Consider the following 20801-nt stretch of genomic DNA (forward strand, 5'->3'; position numbering starts at 1 on the left):
GTCATCAGACTGAGCTAATTAAAAACCATCATTGCAGGGTATCCACTACTGAACTGGCTGCAGCAAAAGAACCATCAATGATACTAAGAAGTGATGGAGAACAGGCAAGTTCCAAAAACCTAGACAAGTATCTTATCTAAGAACTGAGAAAGAGCAAACTGCAGAAGCATACACAAGTCAGTCTAACTTCAACTCTACAAAAAAGACTCAGGCTATTTGTAAATATTTAAAAGACAGTAAAATAATAAGCAGCAGAAGGCCTACATTAGCCAAGATCAAGACCTATCAAGCCAATTTAACGTTCTTTAACATATATTCATACTCATTTCCGTTTTGAATAATGGAAAAAGCAAACATCTCAACAACAAGCCTGCCTTGTTGAAAGTGTCACTCAATAGGAAATAGTTTGATTAAATGACGGGAGGCAGGAGAGAAGGAGCGCTTGCAAGTCACTGGAGAACCACATTTTAAAAGATAAGCAAGTAACAGTTAATAAATTCAAACCCCACATGGAGTAGGTATTTTCAAGGTCTGCCTATCTAATGGCTTTAAAACATTTGTTAATGGTTTGAATGATGGAATCATGTCTATCTGTGTATAAAACATGCAGCAAGAACTGTCAGAAGTGACATTTGCTCAAAAACGCACTTTGAAGAGTTTTTGGAATGAGGAAAAACTTCAAAATCTTTTACAACTTCAAGCCCACAAAAGATTGTTGCACACAGAAAAGCTCGCTGTCTCTGCCGGAGATGAAATGATGGACTTTAATTGCAATAGGGAAGGTGGTTACACACTGGAAAAGTTTTTAACTTTCGGGGTATTCTACCATTGGAATTGAATCCAGTTACGGAATCTTCACTGGTACAAGCTTTTTAGTTAAAAAAACCCCAAAACAACAAAACCAAAACAACAAAACCCAAAACCAAACCCAAAACAACCCAACCAAGCAAAAATCCCCCATCAAAACCAGGTATCAAGACTTAAATAGAGTTGAAATGACCTAAGGGGAGAAGTTGGTCTAAGTTACTTTTTGATTTCACTGCTGTGACTTTTTTCTACCATTGTATTCTGTTAACACGTAAAAAAATACTCTATTTCACTGGAGCAAATGCTTCATTTCAATTCCATTCTGACAAATGAAAACTAGAAAGCAACAGATTAGAATTTGCTTCAGATCTTCTGAAATACTTGACAATTGCTTGTAAACATTTCCAGACAAGCCAGGTTAAAGTGAACAGTGTAAACATGCAAAATCAGTGCAGAAACAATCTGCCACTACTTGTAACCACCTCTTAAAGGAGCAGAACTGATGCTCTGTATGCAGAACTGTTTATGAATTAATCAGTTCCTTGCAACAACAGGGGAATTTTAAGGCTTTAATAGTTGCAGTAAAATTAATTCAATGCATCAATTATTGTGGGATCCTGTGGTTCCTTGAAAAAAGGACCACATAAAAAAAGTTTTGCTACTTTATTTCTCTGTATACGTACTTTTGTTCTGCTTATGTGAATGGGCTCTACAGCCAACTAATTTGTGCTCAATTTCAAAATATCTTTTTGAAGTGAAAGAATAAGACTGATATCCACGAAAGCATTACTTCACAGGATCACCATTACAGGCCTGTATCAAAAAATTTCACACCACCTTTTACATTGGAAATGTTGTTATCCTACAATGGCTCCATATTTTACTTCAGGCAGATCTAATAAGCTCGCTGGATACTCAAATTGAAATTAAGCCAAACTGAGAACCTGAAAACATCATCTGATAAGTGTCTCCCTTGATTTCACATGTACTTGGAGGAGCCAAACCCACCAGGTCTCTGTGTGACTTCAAAGCCCTCTACACTGACACAGACCCAGAACTGCTGCAAGTACCTCTACACCAAGCCCGTATGTGAACTGGATGCAGAAACCAGGAACAAGGGAAAGCAGACAGACAAACAGACATTTATGCTGTGACCAAGCATCAGTTACCTGAAAGAAAACAGTGAATGGTAACTTCCAACTTAGGTCCTAGAAACACTTTTGTATTTTTCATGGATACAACCATTGCATAAATACATAGTAAGACACTCCAGAAACTGCAACCAAATAACTAACAAATTCAAAAAACTAAACAATGAAGATTTTGTAATGCTGTAGTTGTCCTGGCATGGGCTTTTTCTTTAAAGCAACTCTTGTTTTGCAACTCTTATTTATTAGTCTGACTAGTGGACTGACATATAGCGAAGTCTTTTCATTTAAGAAAGGTATATAGGCATCTATGCACACAAATAATTAGATTATAGTAAAATAATGAATTTCTGCAAATGGGCTGCATTAAAAAATAACAGAGACTGACTGAATGCTTGAAAGACTAACAGGACAAAAAGAGACTATTATGATATTAAATGAAGAAATAAGTTGATGGATATGTTTCAAGCTAAGTTTGCCATAGTGGGACCAGAATGAAAAAATGATCACACCATGCTAGCATAAAATAAACCAAGTGTTTGAGGGACATCACAAACTGTAATTGCACAAACTTTATCTACTTCCCACTTGTGTTACAGTACAGCTCCCTGCTCATGAAAAGGTATGTGTATACTTTTAACACCACAAATTTAACATAAAGAAATGAGCAAATATGGTGACAACCACAACAAACTAAAAAGGCCTAGGAATAAAGGCAATGTATTATCACAGGAACTAAAGCAAAGCCAAAACAAGATAGTAGAGGAAACAGCCTATATTGAATTTTTCAACGGCACCTGGAAAATGGTGGTGGGCGGGTGGTGTTACTTTTTTTTTTCCTTTTTTTTAAATGGTTAGTTATCACTTAACAGGACAATGATAAGCAGAAATTCATACACAGATCACTGGCCTAGTAAAGGCAGTGAGGAACTGAAAAGAAATCTTTTACCTTATGATTGGGCAACACAATAGCAAATGTCAGTGTCAGCATATTCAAAAGCTTAACATATAGAAGATGGAAATTTATTTATAAATCTGTCAGACTGAATTCGGGGGGGGAGAAAATTGAAATAAGGTCTGGATAGATGCATGAAGACTTCAGCTCAAGGTGCAGTCTTTCTTGAAATTTAAGTTGTAATTTAAAAAAGATAAATCAGATGGATAAATTATACTGCAATTAAGTAAACCAATGATACAGTCTATTCAGAATACCACATGCAGTACGTTTCACTAGATCATACAAAATTAGCAGAATTACAGGGATTTCAGAAGCAGCAACAAGTAGCAAAGCAAAATACTTAAGAAAACAAAACATTTATCACATAAGGGAATGAATGGCTAGTTTTCTTTTCAGAGTCCTGCTGTGCTGTTGTGTTTATTCTTGGAAAATGAGCTTCTGTAGAAGAAAACCATCACTAGAGGGTGTCTCTTGATTTCCCCAGGCAATCAATTCTGAAAATTGTTTGCACTCCATCTGTCAGCAGCATATCACTTCCTAGCACAAGTTGGCACAGTAAGTCTCAAGAAAATATTCAAAAGTATACAGACCCTGAAAGAGCTGGAAACAACCCTAAATTGTAGCTATCTGCAACAAATACCATATTTCGCTAAAATGAGTTCAAGGACAATACATACGTTTTATTGGGTAAACCTTGATGTTGATGAAAAAATAAGTATGTTTGTACTTCACTGGATTCTCATTTTATTGACTTTTTAATACTCTGTTCTTAATTAACTCCTTTATGCATCCTACTTAGGTAAACCCATAAAACCATGCAGTAAGATTCACAACATTAGCATTGTCCAAAGAATTTAACAGGAATATTGTGAAGATTTTGCCCAAGAAATTGAAGATTGGTTTTCAAGTACCAACAACCTCCATTCTTTCCAAGCCTGCAATCAGACACTCACTTCTAACAGCTTCCCACTACATCACTCTCTTGCAGTCTCCTACTCTATGAGTAAATAATATTTCACACATGGCAGTTAAAATGGCCCATCAATAAATCCATACACCATCATAAGCACGAATAACACTTCAAGCACAAAACATCAGGTTCACTTTCAAATATGTAAATACTGCACATCTACACTAACACCTTTGAAAAACGTTGTGTATTTTATGTAAGAAAATGTCATAATCTACTCATACTTAAACATGACAGGAGCATGTCTTTCGAGTGCAACGCTGACTGTACGGATAATAACCCCGAGCTAATCCGGCACATGCCAGGCACAAGCAGACATCCCTCCACCCCTGCTCTAATGCTGCGAATGAAAAGCGAGCTTGAGGAAGCTCTCCGACGGCAAGAGCAATTAGCGCGCACGACGCTCCTCCCCTTACACGTGGACGCCGCGGCGATTTTTCTATCTATGAGCTGAAGGCAACCTCAAAGCGGAAACACTTAACCCAAGCAGCACCACTACAGCTAGGACAACGGTAAGACAACGCTGCCCCTTTGGCTCTGGAGCAGCCGACGCGCCGTCAGAGCTCTCACCGCTGGCTCAGGGCCACGTGGAACATGGCGGCAGTTCGCCCCGCCCCCGGCCCCGCCCCGCCCCCTGGAAAGTCACTCACCGCGCAGAGGCTGAGGGACAGCGCCGGGTCGGGCTGTTGCCATGCTGGCGCGGCTCTCTTCCTCCGCCCGCGGCTCGGGGGAACCGACGGCCTCCGGCAGCTGCAGCGGGGCAGAAAGGGAGAGGGACGGCGCATGAGTGAGGGTAGCCGAGACACGGCAAGAAGCGGGCCCAGCGCCTGCAGCCGCGGCCGGTGGGACCCCGACCCTGAGGGGGAGCCAGCGCGCATGCGCGCCGCCGACTCCGGGGCCGTGTGCGCATGCGCGACAGCCTCGGCGGCGTACAGGGGGACAGCCACGCCTGGGCATGGCGTGGGAGGCGGGGCGCGGGGCGGCGGGCCCTCACCGTTTTCTTTCTCCTGTGCCTGCGAGTGGTCAAGGTCCTCCTCAGCCTTTCCACCTGGGCAGGGTCCTCATCCAGGAACTCCTGCTTTCACAGAGAGCGAGCTGTACTGTAGGCAGAGGCTGGCCTTGTCCCCAGACCCGTGGAAGTAATCTCTGGTCTATCAGAATACCCAATTTAAGCACTTTTCCCTATATATATGTTCTGCTGATGCCATTGGCAGGTTACAGTCCTGACGTGGAAGTTACCATGTGCAACGTTAGCAAGTTTAGAGCCTACTGACAGCTCTAAAACATCTTGCCTAATCTTTATCTCCTTTAACCACAAAGAGATTTTTCTGGGTTTTTTTGGTTTGGTATTTTTTTTTCTTTCTGATGTTTTACTGACATAGCACCAGGCACAGTTTAAACATGATCACTTTGAAAGCATTTCTATGGATAAGAAAACAGGATAACTTCCTGGTTTTGTAACCTACTCAAGACTAAATACATTTAACCAATAATCCGAGGATAATTTAATCAACTAAGTGTTGGATCAATATGAAATACAATATAAAATAGACGTTAAAGGTGCCTATTTTACAGCAAATGGTATCTATGGTTGCGAAGTATTTGCACAGAAATGAATAATCATGCAAACCTGCATTAAGTAGAATTGTACTGACTCATCTAGGGTAAACAAGAGCTTGCAAGACTCTCTTGACTTACTTATTTCACTTTTCACAGTTACATATGTAAAAGATTCCTATTACTCTCAGTGAAAAATGATCATACATCGTCTTTGTCTCAACTAACCGGTCACTAACCTCCATGATTATCATCTGGGATTCTTCACTGCGGTTCATCTGGTCGGCAGCTGACACCTGGCTGTCACAAGCAATGCAAGAATTACTCATGAGAGAGATGCTTTAATATGTGCATAATGATCATAAGATACATTCCATATAACCTTTGCACCCTGAACACTCAAATGACATACCATTTAACATACACCATTAGTATTTAAAAAAACCACCATATTTTTTTTCAGAATGGAATCATTAAAAAATATATGTATCCATTTATTTAATTATTCCATATAGTAGTGAATAACATGGTCCTGCACACACTGTATGGCGACTCTTGTTACATTTTTTTTTAATGAACGACCCACCTACAGTCCATAAAGTCAGCTGCAAGATTCAGATCACAGAGACACATTCAATTCCTTTTCCCCCTACTTTCAGTGTTAGGCTTGGCTGGGTTTTCAACTTTGCCAAACTTGGAACCCACCAAATCACTTCAGCTTTGTTTACACTAGAAATTTGCTGTATTTGATTACAAGCATATAGGAAATTTTAAAATTTCTATATCTGTGTAAGTCAATATATTGCTACTATTACTGCAGGTTCCTCCCCTGCTTTGCCTTTAATGGACAGGAAAGCGACCTCAGCTGTGCTTGTTCCCCCACACAAAGCTTGCACCAACGTAGCTGCACCACTGCAAAACCCGAGTGCTGATGTACTGAGCTAATGGGTGAAGTCACTTGCAACAGCATAATTTATTCTGGATTTCAAAATCCCCATGAAACAATTTATGGGAATGAAACGTGGTGCCTTTTTCCATGCCTGGCTAAATCTCCTCTAGCAAGAGGGCTAACTGAGGCCGACACCAGCCAGCCTTTGTTTCTCTACCACTTCTGTGGACTGGGTATATGGAGGCTTGTGCATACTTGCCTCAAAAAGTTCTTCAAGCCCAGACGAGGCTATGAAGACTGATCTTCATACGCCTCTTTCTCTCTTAGGTGATGCCTAACAAAAAGCAGAAGAAGCAGAGGAGGAACAACATGGTTATCTCCTGCCTGAGGCTTAGCCCTTATCAACTACTAGCCCCAAGGATTTTCAGGTTTCTAAATAAGTCTCAACTCGCCCTAAACAAGTGGTTTTCTTAGACAAACGTGACTATCTCCCATACCACCTGGGCATTCTCCTCAGCACCAATTCCCTCAGGAGGTCTCTCGCACCAGGGTTAAGGGCGATGTACCCAAAATGGCAACATTTCCTGTCTGCAGATAAGGTTCATCAAATACCCTCTTCACGGCACAAAAAAATACAGTGCTGCAAGAAGCAGCAGCATTTTTATTACTTGGCACATAACACCTCTTTTTCATATCAAGCTTTATGTATCAAATTTAAGCAGTCTTTCCTAAAGGCACATGTAGATATGAGAATGCTGGCAACGTAACAGAAGGGCCTTATGGTCGATTTCTTTAACAATTTTCTAGCATTTCTTGAAGTTAAGTACTATAGCAGGCACTTTAAAATGTAATAAACAACCGAATGCAAGAACTATAAAGCTCTCCATTAGCTCAGAGACTGTTTCCAAAGCACTTAAAGCTGACAACAGAAACGCAGTGAAGTTTCCCTCACTCCTCTTGAAAAAAATAATTACATCAAAAATACCTAGAAAATATTTTTGAGGATTTTGGATTCTTAAATCTGTCTAATTCATGAAAGCACTCAGAACGCAGTGATATTGAAACAGATCTAAAGGAAAATGTTTGTTTCCTACCTGGACTTTCTTACACAGCAGCTTTGGGAGTACAGACAGGAGCCAAGCACAACGCTCCCCTTAGCAACAAAGCCTCAGCTTTGCCTTTTAAAGAGGAAGAATCAGATTCTCCTCCTTAAGCCACTAAAACAGTTCCGGAAGACTTCTTTTTTGTAAACAATTTCTCTTACAGTAAAAGGGAAAGTCATGAATAAACTATGGGGAGGATGAAATGGTTGCAGCTCCTGCAGACAGCGACACATTTCAGTGACTGCAGTGACTTGGAAAAAAACTAATCCATGGTGTATTTTTGCCGGATGGTTATTTCAGACTGAAATACAGTAAAGATAGTCACTCCTCCTAACTTTAAGTACCTAACTTTGCTAGATTATCTGACTTAATTTCTATGAGTTTCTTCTGGAACTAGAGGAGGGGCACAGACTCTTCTTGGGATATGTATGATTCACAGCAGCGGCTCCTGAATATCAGTCACTTGCAGATGTCTCACTGTCTCACCCTGTTGACTAAAGGGAGATGTTAAACCTCTAATTCAGACTATATGCCAACATTCCAGCAAGTAAAAATTTTTTTAGATTAATTTCACTCTGAAAAACGTCCCTGGCATCCGTCATGTAGGGATAAATCCCTGAAGTGGATGGTTAGTAGCCAGTTGTTTTCCAAGTGCTGTCTCTGTTTTCCAATACATTAAAGTAGTTGAATTATTAACCGAAGCTGTATCAAGGGGACAATGATGCATTATTCTTTACAGATGACCTTTACAAATCAGCATAAACCTCAGCAAACTTCTTAGCATGTCATTTTAGGGAAAAATAATGGGAAACATAGCAGGGTAAAAAAAAGGAATAATCTCTCAGTGGCTGTAATTTGCAAAGACAGGCTTTTTGCCACACCAGGACTGAAAAATGCATCAGTGAATTCTCTGAGTCTGGGGAAGGTGGATTGTGAAACCAAAGTAAAAAGTAAGACAAATCATAACTTTATAAAGTTATCAATGTACTTTAATATATCCGTAGCAGAAAAAAAAAAAAAAAAAGGAGAAAAAAAAAAAAAAAAGGATACGAAGGCTGCATTAGGGTTGTTCTAGAGCCTCCTTAAACAGAAAGACAATCCTTAAGCCCTGGTCAGGGAAGCAGTGGAGGGATGGGCTATCTGCTTGTTAAATGCTCACAACCAGCTTATGTAGATACTAGGAATCGCAGAAATGTCAGTGCCATCAGATAGTTCATAGAAATGTGGATTGTTTTACATACAAGTCCTAATTTTTATAGGTACAAAGCAAATGACAGTATTCTTATCCAACCTAGAGGGGCCTTTTCTGCTGCACAGAATCGTTAACAAAGTAATTTCTTATGTTAACATGTATAATAGTATCTTCAGTACCACCAGAATGAACATTATTGCTGATACTAAATGGAGTTGTTATTAGAGCTATTTATAACTGTGTCTATATAAACAGTCCCTATAACATCTGAAGGTCTGTTACTGCAAAGTTTTAGTAGCTGGAATCACATGAAAAGAGATGGCTAAATTGTTTCCCGTTTCTGAATGCTGTTATAAGAAGTAGATCATGGGAAGAAGTAAGCAGTCACAGCAGATAAAAAGATGAGGAAGTGTGCATTTTTAATTGCTGAAAGAGGATCTGTCACAGCTAGAAGACACCTGACATGACAACGGCTTTCAAGAATGGGAAAGGAGTGGAATCAGAAGACAGGTTTCTCAGGATGACCCGTACAGTACACAATCTCTGTTACCTCCTAAGTCTCACCGTGTGGGGGAGCGTGGAAATGATCCAGTGCGTGAACCTTCATCCAAAGTTTTGACAAGGGCTCAGGTTCAACATCTTGTTTTGCTAATAAGTCTGTGTCCCAACAATTTATTCCAGTCTCAGAAACAGTTGCAAAAACAGTTTAAATGATAGACAAATATGAACAGCATTATGTAAGGAACATTACTATAATGTTCCTTACATGTAAGGAGCAGTGGGGGGACCTTCGCTTAACAGATGGAAAGCTACGTAAAAACACATGTCAGTACAATGACTCTACTCACGGGAGACGTACAGAACTCAAACCACATATATTTCCTGGGGTGGAGAACAACTCATCTCGGTCAGCGTTATAAAAACAAAAGCAAACCCAATGCCTTTGATTACACGGGACAGCAGATTTAGTGCTCCAAATAAGATGATGTGAGCACCTCTGCTTTGTTAGAGGTGACACTGTCACACTTAGGCATAAACTGTTATTTTGTCAGTGATGGTAAGGATGGCTTTTAGCACAGGCAGGGGAGATGGCAGCTTGTAGTGACACATGGTGCAGGCTGCCCCAGGAGCGGGCAGGCTAAGGGATCACAGACCCCAAGTTCAGCGGTAAAACAATTTTTAAATTAATAGCGCACAATGAATGATAGAGTTTCTTCTCACAGGCTTTGAGGCTAATGTAAGGTTCGGATTGCGATGTAAGACTCTTTTTACCCGCCTAGAATCCAACCTAAAACTTGTAAAAACAAATTAAAATCTGCAAATCTTACGAGCCATATACAACATTTACAGAGCAAGAGTATGCGTTGCTGTGTTCTTACAATCAGAATTGCAATTACTATGTGCAGCTCTACAGTGACCCTCCGTTTCAGGGAGGTTACAAACAAGGAGGAACAAACTCTGTTCATCTTGATTATTTTAAACCGATCGCACCTTACTGCAACATGACAGAAATCACAAATAAAATTTCCTGAAATTTGTCACGTGCGGTTTAGAAATCCTTGTTCACGTACCAGACCATCTCACAAAGCGTGGGTGAGCACAGGTGGTGCGTGGAAGGGACATCAGCATCAGTGGCAGGCAAGTTTTCAGATGATTAAAGAGATTGTTTTTCAACTCAAAATTTTTAAATCCTTTCCACTGTCTTCTGAGCCTAAGGATAACACTTTGTAAGCAGAGAAAGGAAAGGGACTGCTGGTACATTTCCTTCCTACAATTCACTCATTTCCAGAAACCCCATCTGCTGCTTGCTAGAAGTTTGCTTTAGAGCCTTCTGAGAGTCATAGTTCATATATGTTTTTCAAGAATTCAGTATTTTTTGTCCCTTTGTTAACAGGACATAAACAAGGTTATTCCTTCACAGAGATGATTTTACAAATATTATGTTATCTTTTGTATTGTGTTTAGGATTTTGACAGGTGCTTTAAAGTTGAAAAGAGACAAATTTATAACTTTTTTTTGCATAAGTAGAAACACTCCATGATACATTTAGGTTTTCTACACCTAAAATTAAGTATCCTTAAAAAATCAATATTTTTATATACTTAAGTGTGTTGAATTTGGAGACATGAGAAGATTATCTAGCCCACCTTAATATGCTGTGAAATTTTCTGGAGGACAGCCAAGTCACTGCACTTCAGGTTGTCTCAGGAGGAACTTGAGCAATACTTCACAAAAGGTCTGACAAGAGGTCACTTCCATCATTTTAAGGGTACTTCTACGTTCTCATCAATCCACATCTTCTCTTCAAGTGTGAGGTGTATAAATTACCATATTAAATTACACCAATTTTTCCACTTAGCAGATTGTTCTCTAAGAGCAGACATCTTATTTAACTTTTGCCATCTGAAAGTTAAAGGCTAACTAACCTAAGTTAGTCAGTAGATACAGGTAATGTGAAGAGACAGGTATCTCCACATTCTTCCTCTCTTAAGGTCGGCATCCAATACAGTGTCATACAAACAGAGATTTACCCCCGCTGTTTCTTTGCACTGGTGACAGGAAAGCTAACAACTAATTTAGCCCAGGCAATGATCTTTGATCTTTTAGAGATTAAAGTCAGGTAAGATAAATTTCAGCCTAATAATTGCTTCTGCAGGAACAATCTGCATACAGGAAAAATCTCCTTATACCTCATCCAGCAGGTAGCTGCTGAATCATACCAGAATAATTATACTCAGAATTGAGGGATATAAGCCAAATGCCAAATAATCCAAGACATGTTTTTCTTTGTAGGTATTTATTATTAAAATATAAATGTATAATGTGTGTAATTCATTTTTCTTTTGCTTTAGATAGTAGCTTTCTTTAATTGATCTGATGAATACAGTGAGGACAAAACCACGTGTCAGAGATTGAGAATTTCGTCAGAGTTCTTGGAACTTTCTTCATGCCAGCGTGAGGAAGAATCATGGCTCTGAAGTTCAGGAATACTGACATAACCTTAGTCTGGAGTGTTGATTTGAGGAGTTACAGGGAAGTGAATATAACCTCTAAATGCTCTCTGAGCTGAAGTATAAATGGCTTATACTGAAAAGAATAAATTACTTCTTGAAAGCAATGTATTACTCATTGAGAAAGATTGTGCTATATTGCTCTCTCGGCTCTATTTTTCTCCTGTTTACTCTCATGTATTATTTCTTGGACGGGATTTATCACCTACTGAAATACATACATAAAGTATGCCACATCTACACATAAAACTAAAGTTCCTACTGACCAAATTACCTAGTACAACATCAGCATAGTTATCCTGAGTATGCCTGCCAATGGACAAATTAAACCTATTAGTTAAAAGTGAATGAATCAGTAAATGTGTTAGTGAGTAAATATGAACTGAACCTAGTGGGTGACCTGTGGAAGGTAAATAAAAAGAAGGTATTATACAAACTGCACCAATGAATGAAGCATACTTGGTGGGGAATGAAATAAGCTGCTTGTCAGATTTTTGTATTTTTGCCTATCGCAAAAGCACATAAGTGGTGTTATGGTATATTTGAAAAGATCTGAAGAATGTAGATAATGTTTTCAGTACTGATATCCAATAATAACTTTTTCCTCTATATTGTCTGAGCTTTGTAAAAAAATCTTCAGGACCTGTTGCTCCTGAAAAAAACTTTATAGCAGTGTAAACTGTATGGATATGAGTACCAGTAGTGAAGAGAGTGAAGGTATTTATTCAAAATAACATATCAATTTGAAGATGGAGTTTAGTATTTATTTATTTATCTAGGTTAAAAATGTTCAGCAATGGAACATGTGACTGACGACTGCTTTGATCTCACTCTACTGGGTATAAAGAAAGTCTGAAAGAGTAATAGATTGTGGGGGCTATTTTGTTTCAAGTAATTTTATTTTGACATATATATTTACATACATATATCCCAAATAAATACTTTTTTTTTTTTTTTTTTTTACTTACAAATCTCAGGAACACTAATTTTCTTAATATTGTTTGAAGGTTTTCCGATGGTCTCAGGTTTGTATGAGTTCTTCCAGCCTCAGTCAGAAAGCCCAAGAGTTGGTGCTGCAGCAAAGACATGCTTTCTCCTAGGAGTTTCTTCTGGTGATACTAATTTCTCTCTGCTGACTGTAGACAAAGTCTAGATGACTAACTTGGTCTGGATGCCTAATTGTATATGGGGGGGTGTGTGTGTGTGTGTGTGTGTATATATATATATATATAGTGTAGACACCTTTGATTAATTTCAAATTTATTCCCAAAGAAATTTTGATATTTGTTATCCTACAACACCTTGAAAGCAAACCAGACCTTCCCACCTACTGGTGCAAATAGTGGGAAGACTTCAGCCCAAGATATTTTCCATATACATTCAAATTTAGACAGACGAATACCCCCAATGAAATATCATGTCATCAAAGTTGATCTATTTGCAAGTAAAATAAAGTAATAACGATGATTTACTTTAGAATAATGTCTTGAGATCCTGAATGAGGGCAGGGACACATGCTACTTGTATAAATATGTTGTCCATACATGTAGTAAAAAGATTCTTCTTGCCAAAACCTATAGGAGTAATTGAACAGAATTACTTATTTTTTAACAGTTCATGCCAAAATATTAAACTGTTAACTACAGAATCCAAATGGGAAAACTTAGAGAAGCTAAAATGATTTTTCTGTGATTGTACAAACATAAAACTAAAATTATTAAGTAAAGGGAAGCAATAATTCTTGGTTTACTTATTCCCATGATGTAATTTTCAGCATAGGTGTGGTTAAAATATCTCTTTTCTATTTCATTCATTTTTACAAGATTATTACATGGAAGCAGTTTGCTTTTAGTTAGGATTGCAACCGGGAACATTTCGCTGTAAAGCCCTATTTTTTCTATATTTAATGGTGAAAAATGAATTTTGTCTGAAAATTTCCAGATTTATTGTAACTACCAAATAAGTTTCTTTAGAATCTGAAGAAAATTGGTCATACTCTTGTTAAGTTTGGCTTTATAGGAGATTTTCTAACTTGAAGGTGTGAAATATTTTTATTGGAAATTGACTTGTTATTCCTAACATAAACTTTCTATTGATTGAAATGTCGTAAACCTATTTCCGTATTTATTTAAAAAATAATCATGTAATTAAATACTTCTATTAGTTGCTTTTGTTACATAATACACATTATAGTTCCAATCCTGCGTCTATTGAATTATGCTTCCTGGAAGTCCTGGGCCTCATGGTCTGTTCTGTCCTGTGGCATTTCAGTGCAGACGGCACCAAGCAATGCCGAGAGTCCTTGTGCCTTCTGTAGGCACCGATGGCTGTGAAGCACTGGCATCAATCATTGTTTTAAATGACGATTGGGCTGCATTTTGCACTCATATTCTGCTTAATTTGCAGATGTATAAATGATTGTACAGCACAGTGATAAATTGAATCTCTAAGTGTTCTCTTTCATATTTTTCACAGGAAGCAGCCCTTGAATAACACTAATAAATTAGATGTCTGCTTTGAAAAATAATCCACTTTTGTCTTCTACCACACATCTCTCACTGTCAAATAAAATAAGGGTTGTACAGGCATTGCCAGCTTGATTTGTGGACAGGACTTTGCACCTGTTCACTGTGTAAAGCAGCAATCATGTACTCAAAGACATGCGTGTTAATGCACAGGGAAATGAGGGCACAGATACAGGGTGCATAGATTAAGGTCCCATACGTAGCTGCAGTGCTAACATTTCCTCATTTAGCAATCTCGGTGGTACTTTGTGTCATTTTATTTGCTTGTAATTTTCTTAATTAAGTCAAGGACGCAGAAAACCCCCAGAAATTTCCCTCCACCTTGGTCATAAAAAAAGTGGGAGCAGGCATTGTGCAACACAAGCCACTAGCATTCAAAACTATCTGATTAACTGATAAAAATAGCAGGTTTCTGTGAATCTGGGATGAATAAAATAAGATTGTAAATTCTTGGAAATTAAGAACATCCAATTAAAGATTGCCAGTCTTGACTTAAAGATCTTGAACGCTGGAGAACTCATGATGATCCTAGTTATTTTTACAATGATTGATGACCACCACTGGTAAAATGGGTTCCTCATTTCCAGTGGAAATTGATACAGTTTCTCACTGGTGGATCTTGCTGCACTCCTATCTGCTGGAAGAAAATGCCATCTACTACTAGAAATTTTGTCTCCAGATGGGTACTTGCAGACTGTGATCAAATCACCTCGTAACCTCATTGACAAGAAAAACAAATTGACCTTGTTACATTTCTTGTGTAATCTGCATGGGTGGAATTACAACCATTTTCCCCAAATTTCTGAAGAAGTTTTTGAAACATTGACAGCTTCATAAGTAACTACTCCTTAATCCTTCTTGTAATTCTGTACATCCAAAGAGCTGTAGCCACAGTCTGCTCTCATGGCTCGTATTTTGCTGATTATCCATGATGTCCCATGTACCTTTTCCAAGTTATTGCCTGAATACAGTTTTTCATCTTGTGTGTGACCTACATTTGTTTTATTGCATTTGGCCATATTGAAATATAAGTAAGTCTGCTTCGATGATGTGACTCAGTTTGTTCCATACAATTTATTCTCATTACTGGTTACTGTTCTATCAGTTTTTTGGCATCCATAATTTTCTTTAGCAAAAAGTTTGTATTTTCTTCCACATTTCTCATAAAGATACTGAATATCACTGAAAGAATAGCACACCTACTTGGAATTATACTGAAAATACCCACTTTGTATACTGATTGTCTACCTCCAAGTTTTCAGATCTCCCAGTTTTTAATTATTTTGTATGTTTAATACCTTTTTCTGTTCTTTTATGACTGTCATTGTGCAGTCCTCAGCTAGTACAAATCTTCATATTAGGAGGTTAGTTAATTATGAATATCATTTGTTGATGTAAATAACAGATGAGACCGTCCTTGTGACCTGTTCAGCTGCATCCTGAAGCAGACATTCCTACTGTATTCCCTTCCTTTTTTTAAATCAATGTTTTATCTGTTTTTAATGTATTTCCTGTCTTAAAATGACCAAAGATGATATTACCATAAATTGTTCAATTTTACTTTAATGTCTTATACAAAATATCCATTCTACATTGCAACTTAATATATTTTATATAAAATCCAATGTACAGTATCTTAAATTTGTTTAAATAGTATTATAAACATAACTTTCAGGAGGAGTCAGTCCTGGAGTGATGCAGTCATTTGTTAATTACAGTTCCTTTTGATATCCCTGCTGTTCAGTAAAAAATCCAGCTTAGATTCTAGAAGGATCCTTATGAGCTTAGATTTGGTTCATATCAAAGCAAAAATAAATTCCCAGATTATTTTTTTTCCACTTTGTGGCCCCCACGCATCTAGATAAAATCCTGTGCTGGGGTGTCCAGTTTGAATGTCATTTGATATCATCTGCTTCAGAGCTCATCTTCATCTGATAAAGCATCAAGGTAATCTGTGTCAACGTATAAGAGAAATCCAGAAAACAAACTGTCTGCCCATGTTGGATCGGAAAAGAGCCCGTTTTGGTCAGTGTAGAAGATCTCAAGCCATACTTCGTCTTCTGGCTGAAGGTAGATCACTGTGGATCCGGAAGCTACGTCGTGGTTGCCTGTGTTGGCATCGAATGTCTTTATCCGGTACTTCCCATTGTGAACCAGCCCAATCGCAAGATGCTTATTTGCTAAGGTGATATCATAAGAAAAATAATAAATCCCTGGGATGGCACAAATAAACTTCCCTGTGGAAGGGTTGTAATGCTCCCCCTCATTGAAGAGGACTTTATTGAATACAATTGGTAATCTTTCCTCTGGGTAGCTGGTGGTGATGCCAACAGAAAAGGCAGATTTCAGCACTATCTTTCCACACTTACAGACCCCTGGTGCACCTGGCTCTCCTCGGTCTCCTTTATCTCCCTTAGGTCCAGGTGGTCCAGCTGGACCTACTTCACCTTTGGCACCAGTCAATCCTCCAGGTCCTTTTTTACCAGACTGACCTTGGTCTCCTTTCTCTCCTGCTGGTCCTAATGGCCCAGTCTTTCCTCTTAAACCTTCAAAAACATTTTAAGTTAGTTAATCGTTGCACATATCATCTCAGTAAATGATTGTGTGGGCTACTGTATGTGCCTGAACAAACAAGAAAAACATGGTCAGAATTTCAAAATACTCCAAAACCACTTTCAAAATCTAGTAAGTTTGCAAAAGGAATGGCAGGTTATAACAGAGGACCAGCCTAGGGGTCCTTTGTTTCTATATTCCTACTTTTCTTCATACGTCTTGATTACAAACTGAAGAATTTTATATGTAATCAGTCCATTACTGACTGAATTATGGGCACTGCTGATGGGAAGGACAGCAGCATGGCTACCTATATAATGATTCTTGTGCACTAAATATCTCCTACTGTTTGAGCTTTTTTAGTGTGTACCTAAATACCTGCTAATCTTTTGTTCCTGGCTAATGGCACAATTGAGACCGTTTATTTAACACCACACATGCCTCATTTTCCCCAAACCTTTTCTTAGCACCTACGTGGAGGAAGGCTATGCATTGACATTATTTACACAGATTTCAGTACATGCATATTAGACATATCTAATATGCATCTGCATATTGTCTTTCTCTCACTGTATATACATGCATCACACTTAAACCCACACAGGCACATACACACATTCATCATATATATATATATATGTGTAACAGTGACAATGAAAGGTCTTAGTTTGTTGTACTACTGTGTTAGGTTACACAAATATTCAATACCTGCGCTCCCTTTTTCACCTTTTTCTCCCTTCCTGCCATCTCTACCATCTCTTCCTGGAAGACCAATGCGTCCGTGTGGCCCCGGGGATCCGCTGGCTCCGGGGGGACCCGCAGGGCCTGGCAAACCAGGGATGCTGCAGATGTATCTGGTGTAGTAATTTTCTCCTTTGAACTGGCTTTGAAGAGGTTGTTCGCTTGTGTAGATGGCAAAACTTGTAATGTAAAGCAACACAAACATCCTTGGATCTGGAAAAAATACATATGTCTGAGATTATTTTTGCATATTATGGCACTCTAGTCACATGGAGATGGCTTGAATATACTAGTAAGTGTGACACTGTGGTGCATTATGCACAGGTACATGTGCAGAGATCAACCTGGGATTTCTGCATTACCAGAATCCATGTAGGAGGCAAGGAGGAAGGTCTGTCAGGCTGGACCTTTTTCTGGTCACCATATATCTTACTGTATGTCTTTGAAGTAGCCTGTAGACTGACATAGTATAACTGGCAAATACCAGCTCTTTTGAACCAAATTTTGACATGTTAAAAAAATAATCTGGATTCTTCATTGCGAAGTCCTTTGCTTGCATAGTTTATTTTGTCTTTGGGACTTGTATAAGCTTTACAGAGAAAAGCCCTCTTGCTGGAGGAAGTTACATCTGTGCTAGGAGGATGTGCCCGTAGGAGCAGTCTCTTCTAGTGAGGACAAAGCCTACACCTTCATTGCGTTTTGAAATTTGCCCTTATGGTAGCAAATGAATCTCCAACCTGAATAACTGCAGCAGAAACTTGCTGAGCCTGCAGAAGGGATACCAGTAAGAGAGCTACAGCTTCAGTACCTGGTTGGAGACCCTGATGACCACAGCACAAGCAACCACTTCACCCTTATCTGTCAGGTTGAACCTGGCAGCTGCCCTGCAGGGAGCGGATGGAGTGTAAGGGGCTGCTAACAGGTTGGGGTTTTTTAAGCCTGGCTTGGACTGTCGTGTGAAATGAACTGTGTTGCAAGGAAATTGTTTAAGGCTTGATATGTAGTATTTGGGTATTTTCATAAACAATTGAATGTAAATGAAGACTTCTCTGTTCCACTGTATACTGGGAGACTAAAGAAAAAACACTGCACAAACAGTAACATGCTGAGGAGTTGCAGTACCTGATGTACAATGGTGTCTTAAATTAGTGTTGCATTAGCAGAGAGTCAGACATGGGTCAGGTGAGATTTTGCAGGCCAAGCTGATTTTTCTAGTTCCCTTACTGGCTTCTCAGAAGAGTTGTGTGGGCTTTTTTGTTGGAGTTGTCCATTCCTTCAGAGCTAATTTACAGCATTCAAGGAAATCAGAGTCCACTGGTTTCTGTGGGGAGGAAAAGAAGAAAAAGAGTGGGGAATTCAATAAAAATATCTTTGTAAAATACCATTCACCTTTTTTTTTTTTTTACAGTGAAACTCAGATTCATTCTCAAACTTGGAGTTAAAGAAGTTGCGAAGTGAATCAATCTAGAAATCCTTGTTCCCATTCCCTTCTCTGTGATACTGATTGGCAATGGCTGATTGATTTAAAAACCCAAATGGTTACATTTATTTGCAGTTCATGATATTTCAACTGGTATATGGCATGGTCAAATCTATTCAGCAGGGAAAGACCAGCACATACCCATACACATACCCTTACATATACAAAGTCTTTATGAAGAGTCTTTTCTATTTTACAGAACAGAAAATGAGAAACTGTGTCTTGGTATTAATGGCAATGCAGAAAAAAAGCATGAAAATATTGTAGTTGGAGGGAAATAAGTGATCCTCCAAAATTCTCTTCTGTGATGTATATTCTGCTTTTCATATTAAGCATCTTGTATCAAATTGGCAGAAACCAAACTATTAATTTTGCTGTCATTTGATAAAGCCTTACAGAACAGGCAGGCACAACAGCCTCCAAGAGTGGATTAACATATGAATGTGTAACATTACAGCAGAGCAGCAAATGATAACTCCAAGGCAGTAGTTAGCTACAAGCACAAACTTCACAGCAATGTTTGCTCTGATGTACTACTTAGTGTACACAAATGAAGCGCATGGATTTTCATAGCACTTCAATCAAGGACAGCAAAGCTCTCTGCAGAGAAGAACTTTAAGCACTTAGCCAGGAGGGAGCAGCTTGAAGGGAGTTCATGCCTAAGACTGCTTATGCATTTTACACAAAGCTGATGGATAAGAAGCAGACACGACCTAAGGATCAAGAAATGGAACAAAACCTGCCCTTTGCCAGATGAAAGTCTGAATTAGTAGGCTAGATGTTCCCACACTGTGTTGCATGTAAGCCAAGCAAAAACAATCTCAACAACTGCTGGTTTTGCCTATGTCCAGGATCTTTTACAAATCAGAGAAAGAGCCTTCACAGAGCTGTTCCTGTCACTGGCTGGCCAGTAACTTACTGATGCGTGAAGCTGTCTCCAGCTCCCAGACCTCCCCTGCTGTTCTTCTCATGTGCCTACAGGAAATTAATTAGTCTGGGACATGTGTTTCTGCTAAGGGCGTGGGGAAAAAGGTCATTTGGGGAAGGTGAGGGGAATGGAGTTGTGGAGATAGGGATGCGCCTTGGATGGCTGGGGCACTGTGGTTGGAGCACTAATTTGTGAAGCAGAAGGCATGGAGGGGAATACATGGAGCTTTTGGCTATGGGTTGGGGGTCTTAAGGAGTTGTGGGGCTGTGAAGCAGAATGGTGGGACTGCAGGAATAGGGAACAGAGCTGGAATTGGGAGGGAATGGTGATAATGTTCAGGTGGTAATGTTTCAGTCCTGAATTTAGGCTTGGGGGGCAATACAGAAGTCTGCTTCCAACAGCGGTACCCAACAAATGACATCTGGGAAACCATGCACTAGGCCACAGAATCAGGACTTCTCTTTCCCTTTGACTTCAGACTCTTGCATTTCTTCCTGTATAATGGTCCAGTTTTAAAAGGAGGAGTGGAAAGTGCCTTTCTTTGTTATTGCAGCAGTCTCTTGGAAAGTGTGAACCTCCTCAGACTAAGGAAAGACGTACAACATTGAACCCATGCCCCCTGTTTCCTGGTGAGTGCTCTGAAAGGTAAATTGTAATGTTAAAGGTGAATGATAACATCTGGCCATGCTTTTGAAATTTCAGGCTGAATTAGGAGGCCAAAATCAGAGATTTCAGTTCACCTGGGCTTATGAAGCTAGAGGGTGGAATAAATTTCCCAGATCACTTTCTCAGGAGTAACCTATGTTGCAGTGAAATACTTGATCACAGAGAGTTAACTGGTAGGCAGAGAGTGAGTCATAAATTACACTTTGGTCCTGGCTTCTGGTTGTCCTTTTCAAAGATACAAACTTTTGTCCATAAACTGGAGTAGGAAACAAT

The 20801-nt window shown here is 39.1% G+C and overlaps 1 protein-coding gene across 7 annotated transcripts in view; it reads right to left on the reverse strand.

Annotated features, from left to right (window-relative positions):
* LOC104640656 (complement C1q tumor necrosis factor-related protein 7) overlaps positions 1–20801 on the reverse strand; it is a 126033-nt gene that overhangs the window by 58677 nt on the left and 46555 nt on the right. For 2 of the 7 annotated variants that reach the window (XM_010298352.2, XM_075752460.1), the window contains exons 2-4: positions 18577–18775; positions 17422–17667; positions 14913–16706 (exon numbers count right to left, since the gene is read on the reverse strand). In XM_010298352.2, coding sequence (XP_010296654.1) covers positions 16075–16706; positions 17422–17659 — 870 coding nt within the window. In that variant the 5' untranslated portion in view covers positions 17660–17667; positions 18577–18775 and the 3' untranslated portion in view covers positions 14913–16074. Of the gene's footprint in view, positions 1–4533; positions 4850–4877; positions 5035–5679; positions 5741–6584; positions 6664–7423; positions 16707–17421; positions 17668–18576; positions 18776–20801 lie in introns of those variants that run through there. The other 5 variants (XM_075752457.1, XM_075752454.1, XM_075752455.1 and 2 more) reach the window with 4 other exon arrangements.

This window comes from Balearica regulorum, chromosome 4 (genome assembly GCF_011004875.1).
Source record: "Balearica regulorum gibbericeps isolate bBalReg1 chromosome 4, bBalReg1.pri, whole genome shotgun sequence".
Taxonomy (NCBI): domain Eukaryota; kingdom Metazoa; phylum Chordata; class Aves; order Gruiformes; family Gruidae; genus Balearica; species Balearica regulorum.